The following is a 21,511-nucleotide window of genomic DNA, read 5'->3' on the forward strand; positions in this document are numbered from 1 at the left end:
TTTAAGTGTACCTTTCAGTAACATTAAGTACATTCACACTGATATGCAACTATCAACAGCACCTTTTGCATCTCCAGAACTTTCTTTCTTCCCAAACAGAAACTCCGTACCCGTTTAACGCTAACTCTCCCTTCTCCCCCGACCCCAGCCCATGGTGAAAACCATTCAACTTTTTGACTCTATGAATCTGACCGCTCTAGGTACCTCATATAAGAGGAGTCACACAGTATTTGTCCTTTTGTGACTGGCTTATTCTACTCAGCATAGTGTCCTAAAGGTTTATCTATGTTGTAGCATGTGTCAGAGTTTCCTTAAAGGACACCTTGCATGCTTAACAAAACACATCTCTGGGTGATGGCTTCCTGCTTGAGTCACAGCCATAATGGTATCCCACCATGGAAGCATCAATCACATCATTATTTTAAAAACTGTCTTCTGGGAGCAGTAACACATGAATATGCCCTTGAATCATCTGCGGTGTTATAACTCCCTGTATGACTGCCCGGCCTCCCACAGACTGAGCAGGGCATCTGCATACCTGGTAGGTACTGATAACAAACACAGCGGTCCCTGTGACTAGGGTTTCTGAGGCACTATTGTCAACCTCCACTCAGTGCCCGGGGCAGCGACCAGCTAATGGCACTCATGTGCTACATGTGTTCAGAGCACACGGGGAGACACTTGACCTGTCAAAGCTGAGACTGAGGCCACGTCCTTTTTGTTTTCTGAGTGGCAAACACATAAACGTGACCAGGCACAAGGAGACAGTCCTCTGTGGCCACACCCTCCCAGGCCTGTGGGTACACTCAGAAAAACTGTAAGAAAACCAAGCGGAGCTCCCGACCCACACTCTACAAAGGAACCCAGCAGGATGACATGCACAAGGGGCAAAAGTCAAAGGTCAACAGATGGCAAAACAAACCAACAACTGAGCATGGTGACACAGATGGTGCATGTGCCATCCCAGAATCACACACCTCTCACCCAGATTCTGGGCAGGAAGACCCTGAGCACAGCACCCGCAGAAACTCACATGTGTCCTCTCATCACTCCAACGTTGGTACTTAGTTCCACCCCTGGGATCTTCCCAGAAGTCCACTCCACCAAGCTCCTGACGGGCCTCCAAATACCTGCCTTCTGACCTCTGTGACCCTTACAGACGGGCCCAAGCAGCATCTCTGAGGTTCTTTTACCAAAAGCCCATTTCTGCTGTCCGTGGCATTTGCTTCTGACATGCCTCTGTTTATTCTGAACCTTCAAAATGCTACCTAGGTCACGCTCTTACTCCCATGCTTGGTGACTTCCATACTTCGTACAGGACACCTTAAAATCAGAGATCACCAGCGGGCTCTCTGGGTCGTCCCACTGCTTTCTCACATCATTTTCTTAACACACATTTGCTGGGAACCCATGATGCACCTCGACTTTGCCTCTCAAGATCCTGGCCATTTACATCTAGAACCTGTCAGGAGCACTGCTTTTAGTTGAAGGTACTGGTTGGGTGTTCAGGTTGCAAACACAGACATGAACCCTGGTTGGAAGAAAACCCTGGCTCTGGACATGGGACGAGGGGGCAGGGAGAAGCACAAGAGGCACCGCCCACCACGGACAGCTGGATGCTGCCACCTGCCCATGGCCACAGACCACCGCCTGGGCCCTTGACGCCATGCTGCCACCAAGAATAACCTGTCCTTGGCGTTTGTGGGTCACTTCCCCAAGGAAAGGGAACACCTGCCCCTCTCCAACTGCCAAGGAGGTGGAACTCTTCAGATGAGCCCTACCACAAAAATACTGGGGTATTTGGCGTCTGTGTTAGCAAAAAATAGGAGTGGTGCATGACACTAAGGGAGATGGATAGAAAAGAACAAAAAACATAACTCAGCACTGTCATTTTCTTGCCACTGTGATAGTTCTATGATTTACCATCACTTGCTCTTCTCATAAGAAACTCTTTCCTCTCTCCTTTTTCCTTTGTGCATCAGATACAGGAATTTCTCAACACCTGGGAACACTGTCGCTATGCATTTCCCTCTACCTGGGCTTTTCTTTCAAAGGCGGCATCACACACCAGATCCCATGATGCCCACAAGCTGTTCCACCTTTTGGACAAAACTTCAAGTTCACTGTGCTACATGTGCTCTGCTCTGGGCATCCGTCCACAGACCCCGGGCGACCAACGTTCTGAGGACTGAGTTCCTCCCCCCCATCATTCTGCCTTCCTGCCACAGTCCCAGGAGATCTCACACTTTACCTGGGCGCCTCCCTCCTCAGTCCTCAGCAGAGCCACACAAGCAAGCGCTGGCAAGAGTTAACCCTTCACCACAGGCATCCAGGGGCTGGAAATGCATATTCTCTTCTTCAATGCCACCCCCATAGCTAGCTGTTTTCTTTTTCTTTTTTTTTTTTTTTTTTGAGGAAGATTAGCCCTGAGCTAACTACTGCCAATCCTCCTCTTTTTGCTGAGGAAGACTGGCCCTGAGCTAACATCTGTGCCCATCTTCCTCTACTTTATATGTGGGATGCCTGCCACAGCATGGCGTGCCAAGCGGTGCCATGTCTGCACCTGGATCCGAACCGGCGAACCCCAGGCCGCCGAGAAGCGGAACGTGTGCACTTAACCACTGTGTCACTGGGCTGGCCCCAGCCAGCTGTTTTCTTTCCTTAAAGTGCCAACTGTTTCTGAAGCTGCAAAAGTCCCTCACTCTACCTGTGCCCCAAGGATCTTAAGATTCCTGCCCAAGGTTTTGGAATTCCTTGACAACCGCATGAATTAGCAGGAGAAAGGGGCAGACGCCATTTCCCTGATGGGTTCTCTGGGTGGATAACACCCGACCCTGATCAGTCCACCTCCCGCTGTAATGACCATCTTGCACGAGGGCAGGGACAACGTGCTTCTTCACACCTGTGATGGCTCTAAGTAGTTCCGGATTCCTTTGTTGTTTATAATTCTGCAATACCAACTGAAAATTGCTACAAATATGTATGTGGTAGTTCAGGTTCAGATACATTTTATTTCAGTAAAAACCAAGGTGCAAAGGCATGGGGGTATATACCAGATAAGAAGAGGGACGTGCACAGATGGACACAGGCTCACAAAGGTCATCTCGCCACCTTGCCTCGCTCAAAGCAGCCACGCATCCGTTCACAGCCTTTGTGCCTTTGCTCACGCGGCCCTCCTCACCAGCAGTGCTTCTACCCTCTCCTCAGCCCCTTTGATACGGCCCCATATTCACGGCCCCACGTGTGTCCACCTTCTCTGGGAAACGCAGCCTGATGTTCTTCCTGCCACGCATGTCCCCTGCCCCTGAACTCTACAACACCAAGTCTGCCTCTCGAAGTTAACCCTCGATTTTTCGGGTCTCCGTGACTTTATGTGTCTCTAGGGTACCACAAGCAGCTGGAACACGGGGACAGAGCCTTCCATCTTCCACGCCTGCTCCCCCTACCAAGCCCCCTGCACAGCACGGAGCTCACAGCTGCCCGACGACCCTGCTCTCCTGAGCACTGAGCCTGCAGTGGTCCTAACCGTCTCTCTGAGGACTTAAGGGGAGGTCAGGAAAGTTCGGGTGAAACTGGGGTCTGAGTCATCGACGTTCCTCCTGCGGAGACACTCAGGCTGCCTCCAGGGAAACAGCAGTTCAGAAGTGAAGCGGATGCAAGTCTGTCCCCGACCCTGCCCGGGGCCTCGCCTCCTCCAGACAGGAGACGGGAACACCGGCAGCTCCAGAGCACACGGAGGGGCAGGGGAGTCAAACGGTCCCCAGCAGGGGCCCAGCCTTGGTGAGACAACATCTGCAGCCTCAGCCCTGAACCACGGGGACACTGTGAGTTGAGCATAATGACCAGAGCAGTTCTGAGGTCAGCCCAGGACACCAGGAGCTGGCATTTAAACAAAATGAGGACAAAGGGGGCTGAGACCGGGGGGAAATGGCCCTAACCAAGCACCAGATGCCGGCTCTGCAGTTCCCCTGCACAGTAAACACATGTTTCCTCCACACAGCCTGACCTGGCCTGCAGGGGAGACTGAGGCACAGCCTCAGCTGCGGGGTCTTGACACTCACCCACTTGGCGATGGGGCAGCCACGAGAGCTCTTCCCCTCCTTCCCGGTGTAGATGACCTTCTCGATCCGGATGGCTTTCCCCTTCTCTCCGTACCTGGAGAGGGACACAGAAGCCACCGTTAGCACAGTGGAACCCCAAAGGAGAGCAACTTACGGTAAGAAGGTGGGCCTCAGTGTGCTGCAGCTCAGGTTTCTAGTTACCACAGGGGCAACAGAGAAGAAAGAGAAAGGTTTAAGTGTTTATTCTGTGCTTACAGCCTCCGGAGACACAGTGGCTGGGTTTACCTCCCAGGTTCCTATGGCCTCTGGTCCACGTGGTCCAGCTCTGTCCCAGGGCAGAGGGGCAGTCTAGCAGAGTGCCCCTGACATTACCTCTGAGCCTCCAGGAAGGGGACTCAAATGAAAGGCTAAATGCAGCATTTGTATCCAGCCCTGTTGCTAAGGCACCTCAGAGTGAGTTAGTTATAAACTCAATAAACAAAGGAAAAGAAATGGGGAAACCCGCACTGTTCTCTTTCAACAATCCCAGCAGAGACACGTGAATATGATGAGGACAGAGAGCTGAGGCGAGAGGAAGGGACCCCACCAGGCACAAACGGGCTCCAAGGTTCCCCCGGAAGGTAAACACGTCTGGTTACCGCACACACTCCTGCCCTGGCCCACACACACATGCACACACTCAGGGATCCTGAGACCATCTAACTAACCACATCACATTCAGAGGTGATGAAACGATGGCCCCCAGAGCTGAACCGACCTGCCCAAGGCCACACAACTATCTGGGGGCACGGCAGTTACAGTACAGCCTTGGACAAGGGCAGACAGACTGAGATGAATGCCAGCCCAGCCACTTTCTTGTACAGGACAGTGGCCCAATGACTGAACTTCTCTAAGTCTCAGCTTCTTCATCTGTAAAATGGAGTTAAAAATGGTTCCTAACTCTTAGGCTTGGAAAAAGATCACATGAGATAATCCACAGGGAACACATTATCTAAAGTGCTTTCAAGTTACTGGTATGAGGGAAGAGCCCCAATCAATACTAATTACTCTTAATAATGTAAACAGCCATCTTACTGAATTGTCTTGTGTGTGTGTGTGTGTGTGTGAGGAAGATAGTTGCTGAGCTAATAATAATCTTCCTAAGACTAATAATAGTCTTCCTCTATTTTATGTGGGATGCCGCCACAGTGTGGCTTGATGAGTGGTGCTAGGTCTGCAGATCGGATCCGAACCTGTGAATCCCAGGCTGCCAAAGCATGAACTTAACCACTACACCACCAGGCCGGTCCCTGAATTGTCTTATTTTCAACGGCTCTTTAGTTTCAGGCTCTTTACAATACCACATCATCTGTAAATAGGGTCATTTGCCACCTCCTCCTGTCCACTCTATCTCAGTCTTGTCTCTGTTGGCAGCGCTTCTGAAGTGCTAGCAGGCATCTTTGCTTATTTCCTGACTTTACCAGAAATGTTCCCAACTATTCATCACTGAGCATGAACCTAGCTGACTTCGGGATACAAGCAGAGACTTCCTTACTTTTTAGGGTTTTACTAAGGGTCTCCTGTTGTAAGGATTTTTCATCAAGAATTGATTACTTTTGGGGCTGGCCCCAAAGCTGAGTGGTTAAGTTTATGCGCTCTGCTTCGGCGGCCCAGGGTGTCACCGGTTCTGATCCCAGGCGCGGACCTACCACCGCTCCTTGCACCATGCTGAGGCAGTGTCCCACATACCACAACTAGAAGGACCCACAACTAAAATATACAACTATGTCCTGTGGGGCTTTGGGGAGAAGAAGGAAAAGTAAAAAATAAAATCTAAAAAAAAAAGGATTGATTACTTTTACCAAATACATTTCTAATGTCTAAGGACACAGACGATTGAATGGTTTTTCTCCTTTGATCAATTAACATGGTATGCTATTTTAACAGACTGTCTAAATCAAACTATCCTTGTATTTCTGTCATGAATACAACTTGGTCATGGTGTATTATATTAATACACTATTTAGGGGCTGGCCCGGTAGCCAAGAGGTTAAGTTTGTGCGCTCTGCTTCGGCGGTCCAGGGTTTTGCTGGTTTGAATCCTGGCTGCGGACATGGCACCGCTCGTCAGGCCACGTTGAGGTGGCGTCCCACACAGCACAACTGGAGGGACCTACAACTAAAGTATACAACTATGTACTGGGGGGATTTGGGGAGAAAAAGCAGAAAAAAAAAAAGAAGATTGGCAACAGCTGTTAGCTCAGGTGCCAATCTTTAAAAAAAAAACTATTTAATACAGGGTAATGCTATCATAGCTATTAGTTACGCATATTCCTTACATACATCCATAGACAGTTGCACATATTCTCTATTTCACTCATTCCACTTCTAAGGAATTTCTACCTGAGAAAGAACTGTACAAATACAAGATTTAGGAACAAGATATTCATTAACTTAAATATCCAGTATAGAACTGGCTAAATAAAATAATGAAATAAATTTCCATACAATGGAAAACCATGTAGCCATCAAAAAGGATTCGGCAGAATTATACGTACTGACATGGAAGAAATTAAGTAGGGGAACAAAGATTTGCAAATAGTGGGTATATTATGATTGATCCCATTTGGTTCAAAATTTCTCTGTATACATATGTATATCTTTGTAAATGTTTAGGAAAAATTGAAAGGCAAGCATCAAACATTTTTTTAAAAAGTTCGTTTTGCTAGACAACTTTAATTGCTAGACAGCTTTATTCACTCTAAACTTTTTTTAAAAGGCCTTTTATAGACATGTTTTATTTTTGTAATTGGAAAAGAAAACAAATATTTTTAAAAATGCCGATCTAAGGTTTCTCTGAGTTCAATGTTCTCTATTTCACTCCAGGTCTCAGTGAAGAGGTGAAAAGTGTTTCTGCTAATGACCACATTAAAATTCCCAGGCTATGTCAGTCCCTTACAGAAGGTGTCTGGAGACAGGACCCTGGGGAGTTTACATAGCCTGGGCTGATTCAAGAGGAAAGGACCAGAGAGCGCTGCTTTTGTTTGGTTCCTGGAAAATTTTCAGTGGAACAAGCATTTATCAGGAAGCAGCCCACAAGTACAGAGCCTGGGCACTCAGTGTGTTCTGGGGTCACTGTTCTTCCCACAGTGACCCCACCGCTCTCGCCCCAAGGGACAGGATATCGGGTTCCCCACAGGAGGGTGAGCTGAGGACGCAGACCGGGCCTTCTGACCAGGACCTGCCCCACCATCCTGCCCTTGTGAGAAATGCTTCCTGCCGTGAACTTGACATTCAAGAGCAAATAAGAGGGCCAAGCACGACTGATCAGCTAGACTTTTTTTCAAACTAGAACTGTCTCTGTGTTTAAAGAGAACCAACTGACTCTGGATTTAGGATTTCTTCTTAAATGTCTTACTTTCTGGCTACCATTGAGAGGCCCTTCTAGTATACACATGAACTCCGAGACCCTAAGCGAAGTCTGCAAGGACGGGCTGAAACCTTATTCTAAAGCGTAACCTGATCATTTTAGCCAGTGGCTCTCAAAGGGTGGGGCCGGGACCAGCATCACCTGGGAACTTAGAAGGAATGCAGACTCTGGGGTCCCATCCCAGACCTGCTAGGTCAGAAACTGGGCTGGGGCCCAGAGACCTGTGCTTTCACAAGCTCTGTGGGAGACTCTGAAGCACACTCAAGCTTGAGAAACACTGATCTGAAACTGCTTTTTCGGCGTTAGCTCCATCACACAGTAATGAGACCAGTTACCCTGAACTCAGATTTGCTAGCACCGTGTCAGCTGTTCCTGTACAGAATGAACATTTAATGAATTCCTAGGCTGCAGAGAATTCCCTTCCCAGCTAGAGGACACGTGGCTCTGTGCAGCACACCATTCTCAGATGTGGGTTTGAACAACTGACTTCAAGTATCTATGACAATGAGGACCCGGCTACCCAGGAGGAATGGAACCCATAAATAAACTAGGCTAATATTTTAGGATTTGCTATCAACCTCCCCCTCCTTTCTCCAAGTCTTTGCCAGATAAGCTAAGAGCACCGTCTCCTCGATTTCAGTTCCCTCCCTCTCCCTGCCTCTGGCCAGCTCCTGGCAGTAGGGTGGTCCTGCAGAGAGAGGGTCGAGGGGAGAGGCTAGGGAAAAAGACAGCCTGGACCATTCACAAAGTGGACCCCTCCCACCCCCTGCCACCAGCCAGGTGACTTTCATCAATCGTTCATTCCTCTCCTTGTTCTGGAAAGGAACTTAAAAAGACGTCGATAGGATAAAAATAACAGGTGATGAAATCAGAATAAGAGGAGAAACAGACAGACGTGATGTTGGTACACAAAATGCAAACACTGGGGTCTTCTGCGTATTTCGAAAGATGAGTCTGGAATATTTCAACAAGTGAGAAATCGAGCAAGCTAATGAAGACTCCTTAGGGTCACAGCAAAAGGACTCAGGAGTGAACGTGAATAGGCTCCCCTGGGCCAAAGATGAGAAACTTCCCGCCTCCTAATGGGGGTACACAAATCTGGCTCTGAGCTTACTAGCAGCCAACATAAAGATGGAATCGCAATCTGTTATATGATTTACAAGGTCCTTAAGATAAAAATAAACCAGTTGCTGAGGAAAAACACAAGTATTCCTGGTCTTGAGAGGAATTCCTTCCTTGGATCAGTTTCTAGAGAATCCACACTTGGCTGTTATTTTTAAAGCAATGAGAGAGAAAAGGACAAATCTCAACTTTATCACTCTCTCTTAATCCTCGTTTCAAAACATACTCTTCTATAACTAAAAGTTATTTAGAGAGCTCTCTAGAAATCCTATAAACTGTTACCAAGAAACAAACACATACAAAAACGGTCCCAGATCCAACTCGAAGATTTGACTCCTCCACAGCCCTCAACTGGAAAACGACAGGGTCAAGATTCCTTACAAAACCACCGGCCAAAGAGATGCCCGCTCCAACCTCAAAACTGCAAGACATACGTAGGTGGGCACACGTGGGCGTACATGTACAACACACGCCCTGTTTTAAATGTTTCATTCTCAGGGACTCAGAGGTGCCCCTTCAATCAGGCTTGAATTTGCAGATTGGGTCTTTGATCAAATGCTTTTTGAATATAAATGCTTCCAGATGGCACAGGGCTCCATCTGTTAAAAGTGTTCACAGCAGGTCACTGTCCTCCATTCCTCTTACCTTTTATTCATTCAGGATGCCATTACAGTTATTCAGTTCAAACTCATGTTCCCTGCTGTATTAATGACGGGATTAATTTGGCTCCCCTGGTCAGAGAAAATCTGGTTCCAAATTTGTAGAAACTCTAAGCGCCTCAACCTTCCACACATCTGTAGGCATATGTATGAGCAAATATGTTTCTGTCTACAGAATCTTTGCCTTTATTATTAAAATACTAATGCTTGTTATAAAAAATGTAATCAGTACACATGTATATGAGGTGGACACCCTGCGTGCAGTACTTACTAATAAGCACTAAGTGCTTTCCAGACATCAGTTCAGTTTATCCTCACAACTTTCCTCCAATGTATGTACTTTTATCACGGTCTCCATCTTGCAGATAAGAAAACTGGGTCACAGAGAAGTAGAGAAACTTAGCAAGGACTCAGCAGCAAGTGGCAGAGCCAGGACTGGACCTTAATCTAGCTCTGGTGTCCATACGCTCTCAATCACCAAGCTATTTTACCTCTCCATATGCTGGAACTCACACTATTTAATATCCGCTGTGGAAATGTACAGAGATTTTAAAGTCTCTATCTATACAAACTGCTGTAAAAAAAAAACAAAAACAAAACAGAGCTATTAAGTAAAAACCCTATGGTCTTGAGTTTGAATTGGAAGCGTCAATATAAACTCATGATATATTAAATCACTAAACAAAACAAAAATCAAAAACCTACACATATATCTTAGCTCCTTCAACTGCAACAGCCTAGAAACAATGAGCACCCCAGTAGCAATGAGTACCCCTAGTACCCAGAGTCTGTTTTCTCAATACATTTTCCTCCAATAAAAAAAAACCAGGACTTCTTGGATAAATGCACAACGTGAACCCAGAACACCTTGTCATATGAGAAATCAAGAAAGATATTAAACACTTCTAGGACCATGTCAAAAGGACTGAGGAGACAACCTGAAGAGACACCCACTGGCAAAAGACAAGACATTACATTCCTTCTAACAGAGGTACAAAATACCACCTATGAAGTAGTTTTGAAAACAAGAAAGAATGGAAATGCAACCTGATTTAGATCAAGTCTTTAGATCTAACTACCAATTTACAGAGGGCAGAAGAACTTGTTACACAATACTACAAGAAAGCCAGCAGCAAAATTCAGACCATGGGAACCTCTTTAGGACATATACCATTTAACCCCATTTCTTCAATAAAAAATATTTCAAGAAAGACAGAGCAAAAGAGTGGGGGAGGGGGATATAAGGGGGCAGACCTACAGATAGAAAGAAACGCAGAAGCAGCATAGGGGGTGAGAATCCCACATTCATCCTTCCACAGTCTGGACACCAGGGCTTCCTTTCTGTAGACTATCTAGTACAAGGCAACGAAAATGACAGCTGCTTAAAATCCATATTCTGTTAACAACTTGCCCATTTCTCCTTGGACATCTGTGCATCACTCACCGCTCCTCCATGAGTTCCCGGATAGAGGCTACCGTGGGGCCAGATCCCAGGTGAGTGTAATATGGACCTTCATCTTTCTCCACTATTTGTTCTGCAGAAACACAGAGTAAACATTATTTGGAGACATCAATTCATCAACACTAACTTAGAAAGGCAAACCACCAATAGGAAAATTAACGGGCACAATACAAAAGAGGAAATCTAAATGGCTTATAAACATGTCAAAATGTGTTCAACTCCATCAGAAATCAGGAAATACAAATTCAAATCACAACGAAATACCATTACACACAGACAAGATTGGCAAAAATTTTTAAATCTGGTAAAACCAAGTGTTGTCTAGACTGTGATCTCACCACTTGGAATTCAGTTTACCGTTATACACGTTCTAGACCTGGGGTTGGCAAACCACTCCACTCCTAGGTATATACCCAAGAGAATCAAAAACAAGGACTCAAACAGATACTTGTGTGCTAGCGTTCATAGCAGCACTATTCACAAGAGCCAAAAGGCAAAAACAACACGAGCGTCCATCAATAGATGAACAAAATGTGATATAGTTATACAATGGAATATTATTCAACCATAAAAAGGGATGAAGTTCTGACACCTGCTACCACATGAACGAACCTTGAAAACATCATGCTAAGTGAAAGAAGCCAGACACAAAAGAAGAAATATTGTATGATTCTACTTACATGAAACATCTAGATTAGGCAAATTCATAGAACTAGAAATCAGATTAGAGGTTACCAGGGGCTGGGAGGGGTGGACATTGAGGACTTATTGCTTAATGGGTAACAGAATTTCTGTTTAGGGTGATGAAAAAGCTTTGGAAATAGATAGTGTTAATGGTTGCACAACACTGTGAATGTAACTGATGCCACTAAAATGTACACTTAAAACAGTTAAAATGGCAAATTTTGTTATATATATTTTACCACAATTTACAAAAAAAGAAAGGAATGAAGTACTGATACGTGTTACAATGGGGATGAACCTCAAAAACATGATGCCAGACACAAGGGTCCCATGTCTTATGACTCCATTCATACGAAATATCCAGAATGGGCAGAGTCATAGAAACAGAAAGCCGGGTGGTGGCTGCCAGAGGCTGGGAGGAGGGAGAAATGGGGAGTAATTGCTTAACGGGCACAGGGTTTTATCTGGGAGTGATGAAAATGTTCTGGAACTGGAAAGACGTGGTGGTTGCACAACATTCTGAACGTACTAAATGCCATTAAACTGCTCACTTCAAAACGGTTAATTTTATGTAATGAGCAAATTCACCACAACTACAAAAAAACGAAAGGAACAAGCTATCGATTCACACAACAACACGGATGAATTTTAAATGAATCTTTCTAAGTGAAAGAAATGAGACCCCAAAGACTATGTAACAGGAGCTTCGGAAAACAGTGTTTTGATTGGATACTCTAAGGCTAAAAACAAAAAGAACATTACACAAGTACTGTGCTACAGTTGGCAAGTCTGTCTCATATCTGAGGAGACATGACGACTAAATACAATGTGGTATTCTGCATTGGGTCCTACAACAGTAAAAGGACATTAATGGAAAAATTGACAAAATCCAAAGAGTCTGTAGTTAACAGCACCGTACCAACACTAACGTGTTCGTTTCCAACGGGCCATAATTATGTAAGATGTTTACATTAGGGGCAGCTGGGTAAAGGGTACAGAGGAACTCTGTACCAACTTCCCTGCTTTTCTAGACATGTAAAAGTTTTTAAAAATGCAACATTTTAAAAAAATAAACGAAAAACCAGGCAGCAGGCCCTACTTTGCTGATCCTACCCTAGAAGGAATCTTGGTCACATGCATCAAAACACATGTCCAAGGATTTTTGCAGCAACGTGGTTTGCAACACTCAAAACTGGAAACAACTCATAATCCAGCAAGAGTGGGCTGGATAAATAAATGTAGTAGAGTCATAAGATGGGATACATCCAGCAAGGAGAACTGACAACCTGCAACAACATGGCGGAATACTGCATCCTAGCGAGGGAAAGGAGGACAGCACAGAAGAGCAAATAGGGTAAGATTACATTGAAATAACATTCAAAAACAGGCTCAACTTGGGGCCGGCTCCGTGGCCGAGTGGTTAAGTTCACGTGCTCCGCTGCAGCGGCCCAGGATTCAGATCCTGGGTGCAGACATGGCACCAGTCGTAGGCCATGTTGAGACAGCGTCCCACATCCCACAACTAGAAGGACGTGCAACTAAGATATACAACTGTGTACGGCGGGGGGGGGGGGGCGGTTTGGGGAGATAAAGCAGAAAAAAAAAAAGATTGAAAAAAAAAACAGGCTCAACTAAACTATACTGTTTAGAGATCCATCCATAGGTGGTAATATTGCTAGGTTGACTTATGAAATTGCAGATACTCAATGATTTTTTACCTACAAAAAATGGTGATTTCACATGGGTCAACCTTAATTAATAAAAAGAAAAACAAGGAAATCACTGTCACAAGTCAAAAGAGTGGTTACCTCCGGGGGATGGGAGAGGACTGCAATTGGGAATGGTAAACAGGGGACTTCCGGGAGCTGGAAATGGCCTATTTCTTGATCTAAGTTTCGGTTACACAGGTGTTCCTTTATACATTTTCATTAAGTTGTATACGAAGGTTTTGTGTACTTTCCTATATATGTAATTCACAATTTTTAAAATGTAAAAAAATTAATGTCATATCTATTTTATGCAGAACATTATGTGCAGATTCATGGGGAATACAAGACAGGATAACACTGAATTGTTGCCTTTAAAAAGTTTATAGGGGCTGGCCTGCTGGTGTAATGGTTACGTTCACATGCTCCGCTTTGGTAGCCCAGGGTTCACAGGTTCGGATCCTGGGCACAGACCTACACACCACTCATCAAGCCATGCTGTGGTGGCATCCCACATATAGAAATAGAGGAAGACTGGCACAGATGTTATCTCAGTGACAATCATCCTCAGCAAAAAAAAAGTTTATGATCTACCTGGGCAGATAAGACCCACACAAAAAAGGATACCTAATTTCAAATCAACAGGGAAAGATTAATTTTCAATGCATGGTGTTGGGACAACTGAGAAAAAAAGTCTGATCCATATTTAATACCATATCCCAAATGGCTGAAAGATTTAAGTACAAAAAAAAATGAAACTATACAAATTCTAGAAGAAAAGCAATGGAAGAGTTTTAAAAAATAATCATGGAAGAGAGAAGGTCTTCTTTAAGTAGAACATGAAATTCTGAGGCCACAGACACACACATACACACACAAACCTGATAAGTTTAACTAAAGAAAATTTTATAATAATAACTACCAAAAGTCAAGCCAAAAAGCAAACAACATGCTGGGGAGAAATATTTGGAACTCATACCAGACAAATGGCTAATTTCCTTAATATATCAAGAGCTCCTGCAGCTAAATAAGGTCAATAATACAAGAGAAAAACGAAAAATGAGATAGACATGATTCCTTGAAAGGGAAAGGCAAATGGTTCCAACATAATTAAAGCTACAATAAGGTACCGGTTTTGCCTTTCAGATGAATCACCATCAAGATCTGATCGCTCCTTGTATTGGTGAGAGAATAAGAAAGCAGGCAGTATGGAAAGTAAGTCAGCAATATATTAAAATTACGTGAGCCTGTTTGACTCAGCAATTTCAACGAATTTCAAATCTTCCAAGAATTTATTTCTAGAAATTTGGATATGCTTGCATATGTACAAAGTGATATGTATATACAAGAATACTCACTGTATCATTTGAAATGGCAAGATGTAAGAAACCTAAATGTCCATCATAATACACTATGTATTATAAGTACATTATGGCACATTCATATAATGAAATACTAAGCAGCTATCAAGAGGCATTAGGCAGCTCCAGGTTTACTAATAAAAAATGACCTCCAAGATATTTTAAGTGGGAAGAGAAGCAAATTTCAGCACAGACTGTATAATATGCCACAGTTAGTGTACACACAATCATAGATACATTAGTAAACATGCACACATATGCAAGCATGAAGGTATACGCGTCATTACTCACCCTAGAATAAGTATGAGCAAGAGCAAGTTTGTGAAAATGAGTTCAGTTGTGTTCTTGGTTTTATAAAAACAACAACAAAAAAGATTCGCAATGATGTGTGCAGCGACAGCAGAGGCACTGATGAAAGTTGTCTACCACTTATGGCTTCCGCTCACAGAGGCTCTTCACCCCCACTAATGTCCTGGGTCAGGCTCTTGCCAGAATTATCATCATGATCTCCTAAGTAGTCGGCCTGCCTAGGCCATCCTACCCAATAATACCAGTGACACTCCGAAAACAGAAATCCAGTCACACCACTTCCCAGCGGCGACTCCATGCTAGACAGAAGGCAGAACCCAAACTTCCAGAGCACAGTCCACAAGGCCCCCACCAGGCCACCTCTGCACACCTCCTGGCCTCGCATCCTGCAACAGCCACCACAGCCCCTTCCACACAACCGTGCGACACCCCTGTGTCTTTAAGCATGCCTTCTCATTGACAACAGTGCCTTCCTCTATTTCTCTCTTTGGAAAACCTCCTTTCTTAAGGCCTAGTTGAAACGCCACCTTTTCTGTGAAACCCTATCGGACTTCTCAGGCTTGGTTTCCCTCTGGACTCCTAGACCACCTTGCAGACAACAAAAATATCAAAGCACGTATCACAGCACAGATCAATGGTTAACACGGCACAGCAGAATGAACAAGGATTTTGCAGAGACCCTGGCCACTGTGACGAGTTATCTCCCCAGCCTCTCTCATCCTCATGCCTTCGTGTGTAAAATGCGTGAAGGGCTAAGTGCGGCATTGGGCGCATAACAGGAACTCAATAGGTGCCAAACAAACTGTGTGACTGTGACAGAGTCACGCAACCTTTATGAGCCCTCGGAGCAGTTAAAAATCACGTTTCTACATTACAGAATTGTTGAGGATTAGATGAGAGAGAAGGCCCCTCGCGTAGTTCTTAACCTATCAATGGCTAAGTGTTTCATGAATGAATTAATACTTTCAACTAAAGGATTAAAAATGACTTGACCCAAACATACACTATTTCGAACCGTAAGAGAGAGAAGATTGCAGAAGGATGCATGTGAAGTGGAGGAGGGGAGGAGACCAAGACGGGTACGTAGGGAAAGAGAATGTAAGAACACGAGTGTTGGAGGCAGCGGTCTGAAAGTTCTTTATACACACTAGGACACCACACAGTTCAGAGAAAATAGAACCTAAGAATATGCCAGAACTTCTGGGCTCCATTTCAGTTTCCATCGTCTGGAGAAAAGTCAAAGCAATGGATTGACTGCAGGGTCTTACACTAGAACTGGAACACGATGTAGCTTTTGGTGACTACCTTCTGCCCCAAATCAGAAAAACTTCAAACTTACAAAGTTAAGGGCAGAGAAAGGAGATTTTCAGGGCGAAGATGCAAACCTAATCTTGGCAACTCCATCCCAGCAGCTGGGAAAAAAGATAGGAAGATGCAAAACCCCACCAACCCGGAAAGTGGATGGTCAGGTTTCTGTGGGGAGGGCACTGAAACGCAGAGGGCACACGCAGCACCAAATGCCCAATAAACCAGTCTCTCCCTTCCAGCAGTTTATAAGGCAGCCCAAGGAGTCGTTTAGAAGTATAGTTCCTTTTAGTTCCATCCCTTTCCCTGATTGTATGTGTGTATATATATATATATATATATATACATATATATATATATGTATACCTCACTTCCCTTGATCATACGTCTGTATGTGGCAGAAGATATTCTAGGGGAAGAAACTGGACTTACAACCAAGTATGCTTAGTTATAAAACTAGTACTGCATAGGTTTACAAATTTAAATAGCCTAATTTAAACATATATATACACATTTACACATACATGAGGATATATATATCCTCATTATATATATACATATATATATATCCTTGTTATATATATATCTTCATTATATACAGAGAGAGGATATATCTCTCTCTCTGCATATATTTAAATCTCTCTCTATATATATATCTATGTCTTCTGTGTGGTAATGGGCTTGTACTCAGTTACGGTGCCAGACAGGTAACCGTATTTTGCAAGGTTCGGATAATGTTGGATAGACCACAATATACGCTCTGAATCAGTGCCCAATATATGCTTCCGTTTTCTCATAGCGAAATAAGGTTTCTTCACCTTCTTGGTGCTGTTTAATGCTATTAACCTTAAATTCAGTGAGTTTGCCCTTTTTACATTTATTGCACTGTCTTCTGTCACTTTGTTTCCCATGGTTATGTTTCCTTGTTTTCTTTCTTTCCTATCCTTTGCTATAAATTTTGTATTTTCTTCTACCCCACCCCCGACCTCCAGTAATCTGGAACATCTACAGTATGTTTTGAGTAATGTCAACGGTACTTTCGGAGAGAAAAAAGTTAGCACTCTTCCAATTTCTCCCACCTCCTCCTTCATTTTACCTCCTGCTTTTTGTTGGTATCCTCATAACATATTTCCCCCTCTCTATTAGAAAAAGAGATATTTAATATAAAATAAATGTATTTCAAGTACAGGGTAAGCTACATTGTTTTTGTTTTAGAAAGCCAATCGTTACAGTTATTTAAATTTAGACTCTACATTTAGCGTTGACTGCCAGCCCCTTCACACCACAACTTCCTCTTGACTGATCCCATTCATCTCCAGAAAATCTGAGTTCCTGCATATTTGGAAATGTTTTTATGAAGCCTTTACATGTGAATGGCAACGTTACTGGGTATAGAATTCTCAGGTCAAACTTTTTACCTCAATACTCTGAGAACTGCCAATACGTATATCCAACAAAGAACTCACATCCAGAATAAAACAAGAACTGTTACTGCCCAATAAGAAAAAGACAGAAACACAATAGAGAAACGGGCAAACGGCCTGAACTGGTAGTCCACAAGGATGTACAAAAAGGTGCTTAGTCTCATCAGTTAGCGGGAAAACGTAAATTAAAGCCACAATGAGATATCATCATAACCTAACACAGTGGCAGACAGACTGGTGATCACGTTTGCTCGTAAGGATGCGGGCCACTGGTGGTAGGAGCTTAAACTGTTACAACCACTTTGGAAAACGGAAAATAGCTACCTCCTAAAGCTGAACGTACACAATTTCAGTCCTAGGTACATACTCAACATCTAAGTGGATACATACATGTACCAGGAGACATACGTAAGAATGTCTTATGTCAGCATGATTCATAACAATATCAAATTGGAAACAGTCCAAAGACCATCAACGAGCTAATGGATAAATGGTGGTATATTCATAAAACAGAATACTATATAGCAATGAGAAGGAATAACCTACAGGTCCCGCTACACTCACATAGATGAATCTCACAAACACAACACTGAACAACAGAAGCCAGAACATACAAGAATAAACACATATGTACATATGATTCCATACATATGAAGTTCAAGAACAGGCAGAACTGATCAACCTGGTCAGAAGTTAGAATAACAGCTACCTTTGGACAGGGGTTGGCAAACTATTTACGTTAAGGGTCAGATGGCAAACACTTAAGGCTTTGCAGGGCACGCAGTCTCTGTGGCAACTACTCATCTTTGCCGGTGTAATACAAACCAGAGACAATACATAAACAAATGAGCGTGGCTATGTTTCATTAAAACTTGATGGTCACTGAAATTTGGACTTCATATCATTTTCATGAGTCATGAAATATTATTCTTTTGATTTGTTTTAACCATTTAAAAACATCAAAACCGTTTCTGGCTCACAGATAGGAGCTGGAGTTGGTCTGCAGGCCATAGTTTGATTTAGGGAGTCAGGTGTAAGAGACTGGGCGGGGACATAGGGGTGCTTCTCATAAAGCTCTATTTCTTGATCTAGATGTGGTTACGCAAGTATGTGCCTTTTGTAAACTGTATTGTGCTGTACACTTAAGATTTATATACCTTCTTACATGTGTGTTTCAATTACAAGGACGTTTTTAAAAACTATTTTTTTTTTGAGGAAGATTAGCCCTGAGCTAACATCTGCTGCCAATCCTTTTTTTTTTTTTTTTTTTTGCTGAGGAAGACTGGCCCTGAGCTAACATCCATGCCCATCTTCGTCTACTTTATATGTGGGATGCCCACCACAGCATGGCTTGACAAGCGGTGCTGTGTCCGCACCCGGGATCCGAACCAGCGAACCCTGGGCCACGGAAGCAGAACGTGCGAACTTAACTGCTGCACCACCTGGCTGGCCCCTTAAAAAATATTTTTTAAACAGTGAAAAAAAAAAAAAAAAAAACAAGTTAAAAAACCAAGTACCTGTGACTAATTTAGTTTTTTTTAAATTAATTTATTTGTAGGCGATTCTTTATCCTTGAAATTCAGTAAGTTCATCAGGATCATTATTTGTTGGTTTTTATTCATTTTCTTTCATTTTGAAAAAGCTTTCTATTTTAGCTTTGACTCCGGCCTTTGTTCAGTTTGTTCCATGCTCTTTCCTGGGAACAGCACGGAATGTTCCAACATCCCCGACAGAACAATTCTGTCTGTAGGATCCCTCCTAACTCTCTTCTGTGTCCCTTATCTCCACTCTGGCTAGCTCCTTTCCATTTTCTTTTCCTGTTTTGGAGGGATCTTTCAAGCCTGTCCTCCTTCCTTATTGATTTGCTTTTTCTGTAACTCTGATTCTGCTTTTTGCAGCTTCTAGTACAGTTATAAATGCTTGTACAATGGCACGCTTCTTCTGGAGCTTAATATCCATACTTCTTGTGACCTCTGTAACTATTCTAGCACCTCACCTTTCATTTCTGATTTCACCACCACCATTTTAGCCAACTTCCTTGAAAGTATAAATCAGTTGTTCAAATTCTTGTATTTTCTAATGTAAATCTTTTTTTTTTTCTCCCAAGGAAGATTAGCCCTGAGCTAACATCTGCAGCTAATCCTCCTCTTGTTGCTGAGGAAGACCGGCCCTGAGCTAACATCCGTGCCCAACTTCCTCTACTTTATATGCGGGACGCCTACCACAGCATGGCTTGCCAAGCAGTGCCATGTCCGCACCCGGGATCCGAACCAGCAACCCCGGGGCCGCTGAAGCGGAACGTGGGCACTTAACCACTGCGCCACCTGGCTGGCCCCGTAAATCTTCATTTTGAATGTGATATTTAACCCCTCCACTTTTCCCCACAGTATTTGAATGGGTTGCATGTTGAATTTTTTGTTTGCCTGTTAAGCTTTCAATGGGAGAAGTTTATCTCCAGGGTTCCCCCCCCCTCCCCGGGCACTATTACATTTGAATTGGATAATTCCTTGTTGTGGAGACTGTCCTGTGCATTACAGAATGTTTAGCAGCATCTCAGGCCTCTACCCACTAGATGCCAGTAGTACCACACCAGTTGTGATAACCAAAAATGTCCTTGGATACTGCCAAATGTGCCCCGGGAAGAAGGGGGATACGTTAGCCCTCAGTGGAAAGCCACTGGTCTAGACTCACTTGCCCAAAAATAAAATCTCCTTACTCCTATTTCCCTGACACTGCTCAAATTCCTCCCTTAGAAATTAAGCTAGAGAGCTGGATGTTGTAGAAGTCTCCATTAGTTCAGAAGTTCAGCAGCCTGAGGGGGATGGGGGAACGGGGGCTGGCTGTGGACAGCTGTGACTGGGAAACGGCATCTCCACGCCCTCTGTCTGCCGGGGCCAACGCCTCTCCATGTGTATGTATGTTTGTGTGTGGGGGGGGGGGGGGGGCGGGTTGGGTTGTGCTCTGTCCTGAGGCTGGGATTTGGGTTTATTTCCTCATATGGGAGTGAGCCGGTCACTCTGATAAGAAATTAAGTTAAATTGAAGTCCCATGGTTTACAGGATTCTTGTTTGGTGGTTCAGCACATATTTTTCTCTGCACAATGGCCATTGTTTGGTGCTATTGGCCCTCAGCTACAAAGCTGGCTTCTAAGATATGGTTTCCCATCTCTCCAGCCAACCGTCCTCACCCCAGACCTTATCCCCATCAGAAGCTGGAGCAGACAGGGAAAAGGGGACTGTTTGCATTCCCAACTTCCCAGAGAGCATGCCTTCTAGATGGGTGGTCCCCAGCCATCTCTCCAATTGGTGGGGTCCTTCTGAGCCTGCTATTGTTTTTCCCAACACTGGGAGTTATATGCCCCATGTCCTCCTTTATTTTAATTCAAATTGATCTTAAACTGGCAGACAGCCCCTGCAATTCATGGTTTAAAACTGGGGCAATTTCCAAATTTCAGTTGACGAAATTTTCTCTTCTGTTTTTGTTTCCTTTGGTCCCTTTTGCCAGGTTTCAGGAAAAGAGTATTTGGCTACCTTGCTGGTAAATCACCACTTTTTCTTCTTTCTCCACAGAGGTAGAGTGGCCCGGCAACGAAACGGCTCAACTCTTATCGGTTTTACATCTCGCTTTGAGTTGTCGGAGAAGTGAAGTTTTTTCCTAAAATACATAATGGAAAGCCCTGGGGTAGAGCTCAGGAGAGCAAAATCCAATTTTTGAGAAAACGCCCGTTATGTGGCTCTAGGTGCTTTTCTTTGCCCTGTGCACTTAATTTTATACTCACTAAAATAGAAAAACATGCTCTGTTCCACTTCTGCACTAGGCTCAGGAGAGAATGGAGTGTGTCCTTTCTGCTATCAGCAAGAGATACTAAACACAAGAAACTACTCACGAATGCCTAACAGAAAGAAGGACCCTCTGTTTCTAAATGATCCTTCCCCCTTCCCCCTTCTTTCTCTACACAGAGACAAGGGCACCCACACTTTCCCAGGAGGGGAACTCATGGCCAGGTATAG

At 44.0% G+C, this 21,511-nt stretch overlaps 1 protein-coding gene across 5 annotated transcripts in view; it reads right to left on the reverse strand.

Moving 5' to 3' along the window:
- TET3 (tet methylcytosine dioxygenase 3) overlaps positions 1 to 21,511 on the reverse strand; it is a 102,949-nt gene that overhangs the window by 20,137 nt on the left and 61,301 nt on the right. For all 5 annotated transcript variants that reach the window (XM_023618868.2, XM_023618867.2, XM_023618869.2 and 2 more), the window contains 2 exons: positions 10,695 to 10,785; positions 4,062 to 4,155 (listed from right to left, as the gene is read on the reverse strand). In XM_023618868.2, the coding sequence (XP_023474636.1) occupies positions 4,062 to 4,155; positions 10,695 to 10,785 (185 nt within the window). The remainder of the gene's footprint in view (positions 1 to 4,061; positions 4,156 to 10,694; positions 10,786 to 21,511) is intronic.

Source organism: Equus caballus, chromosome 15 (assembly GCF_041296265.1).
Source record: "Equus caballus isolate H_3958 breed thoroughbred chromosome 15, TB-T2T, whole genome shotgun sequence".
Taxonomy (NCBI): Eukaryota; Metazoa; Chordata; class Mammalia; order Perissodactyla; family Equidae; genus Equus; species Equus caballus.